This window comes from Dufourea novaeangliae, unplaced genomic scaffold, assembly GCF_001272555.1.
Source record: "Dufourea novaeangliae isolate 0120121106 unplaced genomic scaffold, ASM127255v1 scaffold228, whole genome shotgun sequence".
NCBI classification, from domain to species: Eukaryota; Metazoa; Arthropoda; class Insecta; order Hymenoptera; family Halictidae; genus Dufourea; species Dufourea novaeangliae.
In genome coordinates, this window is record NW_015374150.1 from 2,480,053 (window position 1) to 2,495,899 (window position 15,847).

The window sequence follows — 15,847 nt, forward strand, 5'->3', positions numbered from 1 at the left end:
TTCGATGTTTAAAGAACGTAGATTAGTACTCTTTAACGACTGGGAAACAGTAATTAGAAGAACATTGTTAAAATCACAATTGTTTGCAATGGTACTGTTAAAATCACACTTTATTTCCAACGGTTGACACTGTATCTTGTTATGCGTACCCCGGTTAGTTCACTTTGCACAGCTCTTACACCGTTATACGGACAGCTTTCGTTTAGCTGAAGCACTCAATTTGTAGCTGAAAGTACGTAGATTAATCCACTCGTATTGATAATAACAATAAATGACCAGAACACTGTTAAAATCGCATTTAATCGCGGAGTACCACTATTTTTTTGACTGGTGTCGCCATCCGTGGCGAATCGCTGAAATTGCTAGCCAATTATATGGCTAGCAGTTTCAACGATTCGCCACGGGTGGCGCCACCGTTCAAAAAAATAGTGGTATTCCGCAATTAAATGCGATTTTAACAGTGTTCTGGTCGTTTATTGTTATTTTCAATGACAGGAGATTAATCTACGTTCTTTTAGCTTTAAACTGAATGCTTGATCAAGACGTAACTTGTCCATATAACGTTGGAAGAGCTATTTAAAGTGAACTAAACAGGATACGCATGATGGGATACAGTGTGAACCGTTGCATTTGCCGTTTCCCGCGCTTTTTTAAAAGTGTTGGGAATGTACTATGTTGCTATTATTTATTGTTTTTTATTATGTTTTTGGTAAATTGGAATTAGGAATGGGAGTGGAGATAGTGTGGGTATGATTTTTTTTTAATAAAAAGAAACATAAATGCTTATTAATCTATACGAGTGATACGCTATTCAATTCAATTGTTCGCTCGCGATTGATATCCTGCTATCTTCGATCGGCGGTTAATTATCAAGGCCGGTGAAATTTCATTGTAACACTTAAAAAAGTTTCGAAGTTCAATTTCTATCAATACCCTCTGAAAATCTTCATAGTTCCAGCAATTCTTCTATTCCAATCGAAAGATCTACAGAATATAAGGAATAAAATCGATTTCGCTGGATGGAAAGCAATGCGAAGCCAAAGTTTTTACTTTTAAACGAGCAATTGTTTCCTTCCCGTGCTTGAAGAATTACCCTCAATCGCGACGATTGCTCGTACTTCCTATTGTTAGATTTACGACTCGAACTTGTTTCAAGTTGTTGCCGAGAGACTTTTATGCCTTGTCCTTTTCTCGCGGAAAGTTCCAGAAATCCCATTTCTATGGTACGGGAAGTAATTACAAATAGAAAAATTGTTCCAAGTACCAGAGGGGTTGCCATACTGTCGTGGATCGACTTTTCGATCGACTAAATCATTATCCCTGCCATTCGAACAACAAATAAATCTGCAGATTTATTCATTTTTTTTATTTTCCAAACAAGTGCAAAGTCCACTTTGTCGAACTGATCGAAACAACGATTATGTCCCGTTGAAACTAGGAATCTCCAAAAGCGCACTAATCGTTGCTCTTAACGATCAATGGAATATTATTTTAAAGAATCGAACAGTTTAACGAATGCTTTTTATTCACCTCTCTAAGAACGAGATATTACGGTTTGACCGAGCGCAGGCTAATTCGACACCGGATTATCATGTTTCCCGCGTTGAAACGAGTCGCGCAAATTATCGATCGAAAAATTCGAGACGGAAGGATGGAGTTCGTACACAATTGGATCGTGTATATAGATCCACGATCGGTATTCGGCGGGAGGAGAGGGCACATGTTGAATATATAAACCGAGAGTTTCGTTCGATCGTTTCGTCTTTGGACAGTCGTTTATCGCAACTAAACCTAGTTTTTCTCGTCGTGCCTAGAATGGATCGTCGTTTCTTCCGCTCCCTTCTTTTTGTCATCGTTCTTCCGACGATCACGATGTAACACAATTACCTTTCGATTCATTCTTTTTTTCATTCTCCAATTTTTCGACTTCTTGTTCTAACTATATTCTTGGCCGTTTTGAATAATTCCAGGCAGCAGCCCACCGAAACAGGCGCGTGCGTGTGTGGTATATTTTCGGTGGGAAACTCGGAGTCGATCATGGAACAGTCGCTTCCGGTGAAATTCAAGTGCGACACCGAGGGAGACGAGATATGCCAACGGCTGTGCATTGCTATGGTAAGTGAATAGTAATAATATTTATTTATAAACGGGTTACGAACCCGACGAGCAAATTAGGCTTCCACTAAGGGAAAATGTGAGGTAGGCGAAAGGCCTCCTACCATTTAGTTTTGGGAGTTACTGAAATTTATGCGAAATTAATATTCGGTTTAACATTTATTTCTGTACTTGACATAAATTTAGTAAGTGCTGGGAGACTTTTCTTCTACGCCACATTTTAACTATATATTAAATTTACAAAAACTTATCGTAGTATATGTATACAGAAAGTGTAAGAAAATTTCATTAAGGTTCTACAGTACTAAATAAAGAATTACAAAAATAAAAGATAATTCGTGTACACGTGTACTAACTAGACTGTGAAAATTTATGCAAATTCGCGACTTCAGATACTAAAAATTAAAATGGAGAAAAAGCTTTGAATTTCAAAACTAAAGGCTTTAGTACGTTAATATCAACACCATAAATAGTATTAGAATTCATTAAAAATCGCCATTTTATTGCTTTTCCATGTTAAGGAACGCTTATATGCATAAACATCCATGGTCTATTAATATAAATACATATTATACGTAGCATATCGGACACTGGAGACCGGAAGCAAAATGGAAATTTCTGTTCAATTCTGTGCAGGCTATGTCCATGAAAGACACGGGACCGCAGATGATTTGCGAGAAGCTGAACTCGCACGTCGAGAATCTGCAGGTGAGTCTCTCGATCTCCTCTCTATATCTCTTATTTCAGAAAATATAGGATCGATACGATTCTTCCAATTTTCGTTCGGATATTTATTATTATATTTTTTTTTTATATTGAAAATCCTAAGTTCCTCGAAGACCAGCGAGTTTGTACGATGAAATTTCTGTTAGGTCGCCGTCTACTGGAAAATGTGTGATCAGACCCCATGGAAGTTCACCGGTCTGAAGAGCGCAGAAGTACTCTGCTGTGACGAGGGTCATCCGACGCCGTGCAGACAGCGGGCTCCAATGATGATGAATTAAACGAGCCCAGGAACAGGTACGTATTCGCTGGGCGAAATTTTTAAAGGTGTTCACACGCTATTATTGACGATAATTTTTCTTGAAAATAGTAAATGTTAGAAAAAAATTAAAGAGGAAAAAGTAGTACCGTTTTTTGCATGCAACATGTTGTATGTAATTTTTTTGTATTTGCATTATTTTTTTTAGAAATGAAGGTGAGCTTCACTTTTTTTTAATGGAATGCTGTATATTCTTGTATATTGCATGAAAGCGTTTGTTAGAACGAATTCATTCGTATATAACATTATGACCTTCAAGGTTGATCAAGGTCAGAAATCGAAGAAACGTTTTGAATATTTCACAAAACATAACACGATGTTGTATAACGATTTTCGTGTTATTTGGCAAGTTACTACGTTATTTCAGTGTGACGTCATTAATAATAATGAGACGTGAAATTTTATACAAACTTGTTACGGTCTTTACTATAAGGTAGGTCATACCAAAAGGTATGAATCCTGTGACAAGTTATAAAAACATGTTGTATAGCAATTTGTTATATAAGACTTCTTTTATTATATTATACAGTGTAGACGCAGCTTTACCCCGTCGATCGCGGTAAAGGCCACGATAACATTTCTTCGATTCTCGATAAATCGATAAATTCGTTCATTGGGCGCTGTAATTAATTCACGTAAATGAGTATCGATCAGAATTCTAATCGTGTAATTAAATTCGATGAAATCAATTACAGGTGTACGTGTGAATCTGAGTACCGTCTATCTTAGCGTCACTGAAATGTCTTCGTGGATTAGAAAGATTAGTTACTCGCGTAGAGTAAACTGGGCCAACGTTACAGAATTTTCTTCAGGGGATGAAACAGGTGAAATTCGAACGTGAATTGGTATCCATTTTGTTTCCTCATATCGAAATCTGTTGATATTAAAGTATATAACGTTTCCGAAATCACTAAGATCTATTCATTTTCCTTCCTTACATAATAATTGGACTGCGGATTTTATGCATTTATTTATAAAACTTAATTTCAAATCATTGAGGGTTGATAATTTTCTGCACAACTCGTCCCAATTATACATCATAATTTCATATTAAACATAAGTATCAGCCCCATTTGAAACTATATTCTTTGCAGACTTTGCCATCCACGGATTTCCTTCGTCTGGACGATTTTCCTAAATCTGATCGGACCACGAACTTCAAAGGTGATTCTCGACGAGTGAATGTCGTCGGTTTAAAAGCATTAAACCCTCTAGATTCTCGTTTCTTTCTCTCCCTTCCTTTTTGCCTGAAAACGATTATACGTACGCGACCAAAACCGTCGAGGTGACACCAGAATACAAAGTAAGGGAGGCTCGCAGTTTCTCAGATATCGTTCCCATTTCGTCGATGGTGTTCCAAGAGGCTGCTTCGTCCCAGAATCTGGGGCCATTCAATGGAGCGGGTTTGTTATCGCTCGTTCGATTTACCGGCGATGAATCCTCAGACGTGGGGTTCTCTATCTATATGTATATATATGAACCATACCAGCTCTAGGAGGCCATTGTGCCATCCCGCGCGGTTTTGTCGTGCCTTCATCCCCCGATTTAATGAGTCCGTCGTTTTCGCGTAGTCTCCTCCTCCCCTATTCTACTCAGAAATCTACTCGACTTTTCCTGGCTTCATGTCAGTCGACACTATTTTCTTTCTTTGGATTAACTTCCGAAAAGCATCCACAGCCGATGACCCGGACCTTGAAATTGTATGTTACCAAGATCAGAATAACCTTCGAACAATTTAATTGAAAAGATTATTGGTTCTTAAAGAGTTATGAACAAATAAAGATGCTCGAAGTGTGTCCAACCAACCGTGATTCGCATAATGTTTCAAAGTTGATCAGAGACAGTTCAAGAGAAAAATAATTCAGACTTGGATTTTTTGCGGATAAAAAACGACGAAATCAGCAAGTATTTATTCTACCATTTTGTTTTTTTAACTAGCTTTAACTAACTCAGATTGGTATAATCTCTTCAACAGCATTTTTTAAAGACACACTATGTTACAAAAGTTTAGATTCCTGGGAAAATTACGATAAATTTTTCAATCTTTCTTTGTTAATACCTTTTTAATCACCAATAATCTGCGGTTTAAATCTTTTAAAGTTTACTCGAGAGGGTTACCTTGATAGAATATGTCGAAGTCAGGGTGGGGTGGTTTTCGGAAGTTCACCCCTTTCTTTTACAAAAGATTTTTCCGAATTTCCGTCGTGGGAGAGCCCTTTCAAAAAAAACCCTAGTGTGTGTCGTCGACCCTTTCGCAGACTGTACCTACCTTGGAAATTCACACAGTGTGTTTCTAGCCAAACCTCCGCATCGGAGCCTAAAACTTTGACTTCCCAGCGGAGGCGGCGGTTGTGTGGTTTTCGCGATTACACCGTGACCGAGAGAATCAACGACGGCTCGAAAATTCAGTCGGCAGCTGTCGCGCATTAAACTCCACCACCCCCCAACCCCTTTTAACCGATGCAAGCCAGGTGGGAATACCTACTGTGAAGGATGTCGCACGACTGGGTGAAAAACTGTAAACGAACGATTCAAGGTAAAATAGAAACGATCTATGGTCCCGTGTTCTGAGATGTATAATGAATGATGTAAGAAAATTTCGTTAAAATTAGACGAAGTGGCGTGGATTTTTTTGGGAAGTTAGAAGGATTGGTTTATTAAATGATGTGTGAAAACAATGTTTGAAAGAGTTGCAACTGGTTGGAATCGTGCAGAAAATAGTAAAGATCGATTTTAATAACTTTCTTTTATTTGATATTGTAATGAAAATTTAATAAATACATTTCAGCCGATTTTTCCCGTTTCTACCAATGATCGTTAACCGATTAGAATAAACTGCGTTGCTCACGTGCGGTTCATTCCGAGATTTCTCTTTCGAACCGGTTAAAAAGTATATATTCACGGTGGCCCCCCATTTGTATGGCTACCCCGCAGCCCTTAACGACGTCATCTCGTGAAACACGTACAGCCTCTCGGACCATTAATTCAAAGTCACCGCCAGAGGCTCGCCGCATAATGAATGTCCCTCGAATTGAAAAACGGGATCGAACGGGGTCGAAAGAGAAATAGAAATAGAAATACGGGGGGGGGGGGCTTTGTCTCTTGAGAGCCAGGAATTAATCTCGAGTACGAATCCGTAATTAGATCACAGGAATTAACACGTGACCCATGGTGATCATCGGTGAGCCATTAAATTATATAAAGAAATAGTCAGTTTTTAAACAGAAACATTTATCGTTTCGTATATATAATTAGTAGTGAAGTAATAATGAAAGTAATTAGTGTTGAAGTCAATGTGTGAATACTTATATCGTTAATAACAAACATAGAAACAAAAAATTTCTGAATTTATGAAATATTTGTTTTTCATAATTTTAGAAATTGCAGTAGTAACGTAAATTTTGTATTAATAATTAATAGACGATAATAAACCAACCTGTATCATTGGTATTATTAGCTGAGTAAATCAATTATATCTTGTGAAGGTAAGTTTTCAACTTTTTGGTTTGGATTAGAGTTCACATTTGAATTGAATTCCAACTCATTTTCAGGTAATTTGATTAGAAACCCAAGTATTTGCGTTTCGATTTAAATTTACATTCATTCCTTGTGAACTGAAATGTTGATGTGAATTTGAATATTATTGTAATATAGTAAAAACTGTGACAGTCAACGTGTGAACGGAGGGTACATACAATGAAAGTACGCTGAGAAGGGTTATCGGAAAGTGATCAAAGCGTAGAGACCCGTGCGTGATATAAATATGCATACTAGCAGCCTTAATATCTAGACCGAGAATCGGTTTAATGCGTCGCAAGTAAGGATCCGTTCGGGATATTTTAAACGTATCCCGACGGCTTCGCTAATTGAGATAAATCACTTGCCTCGTGTGTGTGTCTGTGTGTGTGTGTGTGTGTGCGTGTAGAGGACACGATTCGAGGGGAGGTTAAATGGATCGTGGGCAAACTTCTGGCGAACGAATTCTCATCGCCCGATGACAGACAGGTAGGATACAAGGCGAGGCACCCTAAAACAAGCCACCTGAATATGTATCCCGACTGTTACTGGTGACTAGACTGCAGATTTTTATGCAAAATAAAATTTTATAGTGTAATTTGTAAAGATACGAGTAAATGCAGGAATTTCTTTGTTCTATTAAGTATCGTTTTATATTTATATAGGTTCATCAGAAAATATATTTATCAGGTGAAGAATAAAACAAAAAAGTCGTTGCTTCTGATGAAAGTTTTATATAGTACTATAAATGTTTGATGTATAAATAGTACTATATATATAATTTTATATATTAGAACTATAGAAATATTCTACAGTTATTAGAACTATAGAAAGAATCTACAGTTCTGTAAGTGTCTATTGTATTTGCAACAAGTTACTCAACACTTGAATTCCATCGAATGAATGAGGAAGGACCAATAATGTCTTATTTTACCGATAAGCTTTTAAATGCACATTCAAGTTTGTGCCATACCATCTATAGAGGACTAGAAAAAATGCACGATTACTAATATTCTATTTCGAAATTTAGAGTACGTAATCGTATGGCGACACTGGGAATGAAAGGGTTAATATCGTATTAATTCAATTCGAAAGGATCTTTGGGAGGGCCAATACTCACGAGGCACCGAGGAGCACGGAGTGACGTTAAGGAAGGGGATCAGGGAAAGGCAGATGAAGGATCAAGCCAGCTTATGGGCTCTAAGGCGATGTTTGGCACGTCACCTCGTGTGTAACTGGATGGACTGGGACGAGACACACGCATAATCGCGATTGGTAATTGGCCCATGACACGTGTGTATACATATATTACCTATTCGTCATGAAAGAAAAGAACTGAATATGTAGGATATTGTAAAAGTGACTTTGGGACGATAAAGCATTTGGTGGAAAATTGTCTAGTACTTATGCAAAAAATAATGCAGGATAGAAGAGTGCAAGAAGTGGTGGAATGGCTATGGAACATAGTGAAAATAAGGGAAGAAAGAAGTAAAAAGAGTAAATATATTACACAGCGGCCTGGCCATCCGTCTCTGATTACACTCAAAATACGTTGAGGCTAATATGCTAATCACCTGTGAATCTTTAATATTACCTCGACACAGTCGTAGTCGAGGGAGTCCGTGGGAAATTCGGTGGCAATCAGAGTCGAACGTGGTTACGGGAATAGTCGGAAGACCTACGGGGGATGGTGTTTGCATATCAGGAATAGCAGTGTCGTCGCATCAACGGTGTCGAAATCTTTAACAGGTAGGGGGCCCGTACAAGTTCCAGACACCTGACACGGTTCCCTTCATGGGGAGAACACCTCGAAACTTTTCACTGGAAGCGGATTACAAGCTTTAATAGCCTTGAAAGTCCCGATACAGTATTCCCACCGTTCACATGTGTGCACAGTACTCAGTTTTGCCTACAGAATGACGTAGAAGTAGATTGTAGGACCGTGTAGTTTCGTTCGAATAATAATAACAACGTGTTTGTTCCGCGCATCCTGAACACGTTAAAATTTCAAACACAGAATGGAATTAAATGAATAGAGAGTGCGTAAAGGATGAGCTTAACGAACGAAGCTATAGGATAATAGGGTGAACATATACACTACAAACGTATGGGACCAGAGTTCATGATCGATCGAACAATAACTCATTATTCTGTTACGATATAATAAAAGTTACAGAATCAGTACATATACAAATCATTTCGAATTAGTTTTTAACACATTATTTTTATCGAATCTTTGCAGAAAAATATTTTTCTCTTTCGTTAATTATCGAACCTGGTCACATATTTTTGGCCAAAATGATGGTACAAGCCGCAATACACATATTTCTCGTGCAAATACAAATCAAAAAGACCTTTACCGTTTTATAATCCGAAGCTCCGTTTCTGGGATATTGGCTGTCGAACGGACTCCATTCAGCTGACTGGTCGACCACACGTACGCACAGGCCCTGTTAGAAGCACGCGATCCAGGGACCCAGCCGACTGGCCCCTGCTTCTTGCCTGCGCCTGCGCGTACGTGTGGCCGACCGTTCAGCTGATTGGAGTTCGTTCAACTGCCAATATCTCGGATATGGAGCGTCCGATTGCAAAACGGCAAAGGACTTTTCGATTTGTATTTGCACGAGGAATATGCGTGTTGCGAATTTATACGATCATTTTGAAGCACCCGGTATATATTAAATTTCTTGTTTCTTTACAAACAACCAAAATACAGTCTAGTCTTGAAAATCTGCCCCATCATTTTTCTACAGATTCACGCCGTCCCTCAGGCTGTTGGCGAACCCCCTCCCTATAAATAATTCCGATTTTGAGTCAATAATAAATTGTGGCCGCCACGAATCGTTTTTGCAGTCGAACGAATGTCTTATTCTCTAAAAAGCGAACGCTCGCGAGGAAGAAAAACGACGACTGATACACACGTTTCACGGGCTAATTATTCTCGCAGTAAATCAGCCCCGGGGGGAGGGCGGTTAAAGCCACGCGTTCGCTGTCGCGTCACGATACGCAACATTCGTGTAACGTGACGTGCAAACACCCCCCGTTAGCCGCCTTAAGCTGGCTGGTAGAGCTTGCATAAGCCCCTCTCCAATCCTCCCTGTGCTTCCTGGGACGCGATCGCAGATCATATACACGTTACATGTTAGTTCGGCCGGAAAGCAGACTCGCCGTTACATCTACGGTTGATACGCCGCCCTGACAATCGCAACCGCCGTATTTATGCGCACGTGGTGTTTACCTATTAGCGACACGTCGGCTTTGCCAGGCTGGTGTCAGCCCAGTGATTATTGGCTGATGCTCACCCGATGATTACCGGCTCCTCGTGATCGTTCGATTCCCGTGAAATTGGAATTCCCGGCTGAAAGAGCCTCGGCTTTGACACGTCTTTCTTGCCGATCAAAACCGATTCTCGAATAGCAGATCCAGTAACGTTACCATTCACAGAGTCGATTATTGCGCAATCGATTCATTAGTATTCTCGAACCGATATAAACTAGTCCTTGATTCTTCTTTATCTCCAACTGGTTTCTAAACTGGGTTTAAACTTTACGAAGTTTAACCCTTTCGCCGAGGCATACTTTTGACGTATAGGTCGCGTACGAGCGGAATACTCTACTGTTTATGGCAATACTACTACTTACTACTTTACTGTTCTTGTTTTCATTGTTCATTTTCTAAGGTTCATTAACCCCTTGCTATACAATTTTGTTACGACTTCCCTCTCAAGAATTACTTCATCGTTAATATTTTTCCAGATACAAAAGGAATTCTATTCTTAAAGCAAGTATTTCCAAAGTGTCAAAGAGATTGATTCCATTCTTGCTTCGCAATAAATTCCCAAAAATTCATTCATTTTCAGCTGTTTATGCCAGGCTCCCCCCTTAACGATTTCACAAGGTCGTAATATCGTGGCCGTCGACTGTACGTATTCTCATCGAGTGCCCTGGAAATCTTTGGGTTGCGGTTAATTAGCCTTCAGGCGTGAATCATGATCGCCGGTGAGCTAGTAAGTCTCCTTGGCGGAGATCGGGCCCACAGGAACCGGATGCTAAAGCGGATTCGGGCGAGCTCAACTTCGAGCCCTTGGTTATTAACTTATTGCGTCTTCTGAGTTCCCGTTAAACTGATATTAATTACTCCTCTAACCCGACGGTAGTGCTCGAACTTCGCCCGGTTACGTCGACGCCCCATTTCCTTCTTTCCGACCAACTCTTCCGAATCTCCTCTTCGAATCTCCTCTCTCCCATTCGCTGGTTTATTCTTCACGCCCTGCGTACCATTTCGAGTTCGTCCTTTCCACGCTCAACGACAACCACAGACCTTGTTCCGTCTTGTTTTACAATATATTACGCCATGAGGACACTTTTTAGTGGTTTGGACAAAATATGCATGAACGTCTCTAAAAATGTGCAACGAAGACATTGATAACTGTAGTAGATATTAGAAATAAATGTAAGCTTGACAATATTGAATTGTTTAAAAGTAGTCTCTGAGACTTTATGGCCCTGTTTGTGTGACAAAAATGGACGACTCCGATTACGGGGGTTAATTGAATGATTGTCTAGAAATAAGGGCGTGTTATATACGAATTTTTCGAAACGGGGTTTTCCATAGAATCAGGACCAGCGTAGTGTAGAAGGAGCTTTGGCAAAGTTTTAGTAGTCTACAATGGTCACTAGAAGTTAGGAGCTTTACAGAAAAAATGAATTATTATTCTTTAATCGCTATGTGTGAGCAATAATTTACTTTTACGTTTTTTTGCAAATTTTATGACATGTAATATACGCCCTTCTTTTGGACGCCCATTCAATTACGATTTTCCCCGAATAATTCGATTCCAAGGGGAACGGTACACAGCCGGCTGGAATATATTCGGGGAATCCACCAATTCGGAATTTCACGAAATCCTCGATATCGAATAGTTTCAACGTTAATTTTCGACGCATCGAGTGAGAGGCACAAGTGCGTACATAAGTTCGTTTTTTCCATTGGATATTACACGATTTTCATTCTTCGCGCGGAGTAACACGGTGTTGCACGAACAAATGCACGGGGGAAAATAAACCTTTGCGTTCCCTCCCCGATTCCCGTGATAGGATTGGTCCCGCGGTTCCATTGATTCGATGCTAAACTTCACACATTGATCAAAACTCGGCCTGTCGATGTTATTTCGGCGATCAGCCCGCGTTCGTCCGCTCGACGAAAATCGGTATTGTAAACCCCATCTACAATGCCGAACGGAATGAAATAAAATCATCGTTATGGGACTGAAAAACCAGGATCCCCGATTTAATCCCTGGCAGTGCAAAACGGGCACGTGTATGCTTGTGTCAGGACAGTCGTAACATGGGGCGCTGTGCAAAATAATTGAAATCCGTCGACGAAGTATTTTCCCATCATCGAAGTACTTTCGATGATGAGATATATCAAAATTTCAGGTAGAGTCGAATTTCACAAGGATCACTGAAAAATGTCAAATTCTTCTCGGGGATTCAGAATCCTTTCGGTCTTTCAGCCGATTCGAAATTTTCAATTCGTGTGTATTATGGTTAAAATAAAAATAAACCATGTCGTCTACTATCTCTGACATTGTGTTGAGAAATAATGTTTCTCCAGAAAAAAAGTGAATCGTTTTTATTACAACCAGTATTCATAAGGATAGCAAATTTTAGGGTAGTTTTATAGTTGTGCGACGCAGTGTACACAGAAATACAACAAAATATTTCATTGTAATTTTTAAATAATTTGAGAATGAAAGGTTTAACGTGGTTTCGATCTATAGTTCGCGTGAAGATCACTGGCACCATTAATCAACGAAGCCGCGTCGACTGTTTATAAAGATCGTCGAGGTTGTTTCTATACATCTTGTAGACGATAAAGAGCATGGAGGTTTTTATAAAATTATTTGGAAGAAAATACGACGATCCGTTTCCGTCCGAGTAAATAGTTTAAATCAACGCTCAACGAAAGCTTGTACACTCTCCCTCTGAATTTTCCACAGAGCGACGAGATGCTCGTTTTATAGCGCGCACGCGCCTGTAAATTCGTCGTTTAGCACGCTACAGATTTTAATGGTCCTCCTGAAAGTATAAATTACCGGTTCCAGGGTAGCATAAATTCGACACGCATTAACGAGGATCATTCGTTACACGCTCTTGCACCTCTCGTATTACGTCGATATTATTAAATTCAATTAATTAAATAATTGCTCACTTAATCACACGGTGTGTCGGTTATTAATACATGGTATTTTACAATAGTTTATTCGGACTCGATAGCGACGATCGTTGAGTGTATCCTTCGAGGAATAACTAAGCTGATAAACTAAATCTTCATCGTTATTGTATAACTGCCGTTGGATTAGTTGAATAAAATAAGTGCGTCGATATTCTTATCAATAGCTAACAGTTAAATCGACATAAATATTGAATCAAAAATTTCGATATCCCAACAATTTAAATACAATTTTATTCTTATTTGATATTTATTAAATAAACGGGATAAATCCCATTGTAAGTATATACTATAAAATATATATGTATGTATACAAAAGCAGCACTAATGAATAAAGGAAGAAATAAATGATTTATACACACACGTAAAGCGTGTCTGACTGCAGACGCACCGGTTCTACTTCTACCCTCAATAATTGAATAGAAAGAGAAGGAAAAACGTTTAAACGGAAACACGTGGATTAAGTAAACGAAAACATTTTGTTTTTCGGATTTAATTTAACCAAAGGGACTGCGCGGGACGTCCGTTCTCTCGTTCCTTTTACCCCCTCCCCGTTTCTTACACGAACGGCTGACTCGTTACTGACTCGTATTACTCGCGAGTCTAGAGGCACGGCACGTTTCGCGACGTTCCCTATGCCCCGGTTGCTCTCCAACGGAGAATAATTATTGTTCTTTCGCGTGTTCCCCCCTCAGCTTTTTACGTGCCCCACCCCTCCCAGTGGATCTTTTCCGAACGAAAATTCGCGATAGACCTTCCTGGAGAATTGCGCCGTGATAACGACCGAAACGTTTCGCTGAATACGTTTACCCGTCTCACTAATTACTGGAAAATAGTTTTCTTTCAGCCTGTTCGCCCGATTCGGAATTCGTGGCTCGCGGAACGGTAGGCGAGGAATTTAAAATCTGCAATTCTCCGTTCGGAAAAAAAAAAAACGTAAGTCTGGGTCGAGATAAATATTTTTATACAAATATATAGCCTTGACCAAGTGTTGGGATACCCCATAAAATTTTGGATATTCTTAAAAATATTATTTGTCAGGACGAAATCAAACTGTTGAAATGTAAATAGAATGATTTTTTTCATAATTTTGTGATAATCACAGTAATTTATTTCTGACTTGTAGACACTTCTTAAACAAACAAAAATTAACGTCCGTTTGATGGTCACTCAGTTCACTCTTTTTAGGCATATCGCCGCTTGAGTACTGAACTGGTCAAACTCTATTTTGTAAAACATGTTCAACATTAAAAATATTAATAGGAAAACTAAATACAAGTTGCGTTAGCAGCATGAACCGATAGCGGACTGTAACTTTTAGGAAAAAACACATAATGTGGTCTATGAACCGTTTGGCTTCTCTATGGATTACTATAAACCTTGTCAACTGTTTTAAAATTCCTTCGAACAGCCTGATAAACGATGATGAACAATAGAAATGATTGAAAGAACAGTTTTTCGCAGGATGCTGTAACAATAAAAGTAAATAACAAAGCTCTGTGTATGTGTTCAATTCGAACACGTCGATAAGGGGCACGCGATTCGGAATAAATTATACGATAATTCATTCGTTGATCGGAGCAACGATTTAAACGATTCCTTCTGTTGCTTCACGACCAGTTACGATAGATTATTCCGTTACTCGAGCGTGCAGAAAAACCAAGTGACAGACGAAAGAAGCTTTCCGCCTCCGTCGTTGCAAAGGCTTTTAATTGGGCGTCTTTCACTGGGAAATTTTTCAAACTTCCCTCTCGGACCATGCTATCGGAAATTAGTAGATTCGTTAGCACGGAGGACTGGAAAACGGGGTTTGAAACAGTCCAAGTACGATCAACGTCTCTCTTTCTCGTTGGATCGGCCGGTGAAACGATTCTGATTGCGAATTCTTCGAAAGAAATTGAATATTCATCGCGACTGGCCCCGCTGAAACGCGTTTCATTTCGCTCCTTTATTCATAATAAATATCGCTGTGGTCTAGTTTCACCGATGAAAATCTACACTATTTAAGTATCAATCGATAAAACGCAAGGATCACAAAAAATTTTACTAAACGATCTGTTTAACTTGATTCTCTTCCGTGAATATTAGGTATAACTGAATACAGTAAATCATCGATGAATGTTCGAAGGCTTCTCGGCACTGAACATAAAATATTTCTTAAACTAATAACGTATTTTACGTGTCGAACACTGTGATTTATCAGAAATCGACTGTTTTTTCCCACGGTCAAACAAGTTCTTTGTGTCCAATATGCGTCCATAATAACGATTGGGGAAACAGCCAGTCGACCGGTTCCAGGAAAAAGCGCATTTCCGGTGGCCCTGCAACGATTCGTCCAGCGGTCCAGATAGAATTAATCTGTTCTCCTCTCCGTGGCGAGGATCACGTTTTATGAAAATTCCAACGAATCGAGAGCGTAACCAGCCACTCCCCGCGGGGTTGTAAATAACCGAAGTACCAGCCAGGGTAGGGGGGGGCGATAAATTCAGGGAAATAAATTCATATCGGCGTCGGATCGCTTTCGTCGCTAAATAATCCAACTTGTGACCGTTCAAATTCATAATTAGAATGTTTGCTATCACGTCGACGGGAATACAGCCAAGCATTTTTCAGACAGGCGCTAGTTTTGACTGTTCCGTTCCTACTGATGCCACATGACTACGTAAATTACGAAATAAAATATTAGTATTGTTTACTTTTTCATATCTTTGAGTATAATAGTCTCTTTTAGTATTGTATATACTGCTTGGCATAACTATAAAACCATCGTAAAATTTTCACCAGTGAATGAACAACATTGAGTAAATGAACATTTCTTAGAGACAAAAATACAGTAAAAAAATTGTTTTAGCAATCGTTAAATAATTCGGGAATAGAAAGGGTTATGAGTGTAATCGCGATGCTACCAACGTCCTGTGAATCTCTCGGAAAGCGCTCTTC

General features: G+C 39.3%; 1 protein-coding gene across 1 annotated transcript; it reads left to right on the forward strand.

Moving 5' to 3' along the window:
• The first annotated feature begins 726 nt into the window (after positions 1-726).
• On the forward strand, positions 727-3,119 carry LOC107191526. The gene is made up of 4 exons (XM_015580588.1): positions 727-743; positions 1,971-2,115; positions 2,752-2,823; positions 2,988-3,119. The coding sequence occupies exons 1-4, from the start codon at positions 727-729 to the stop codon at positions 3,117-3,119; spliced, it is 366 nt and encodes a 121-aa protein (XP_015436074.1).
• Positions 3,120-15,847: the final 12,728 nt, after the last annotated feature.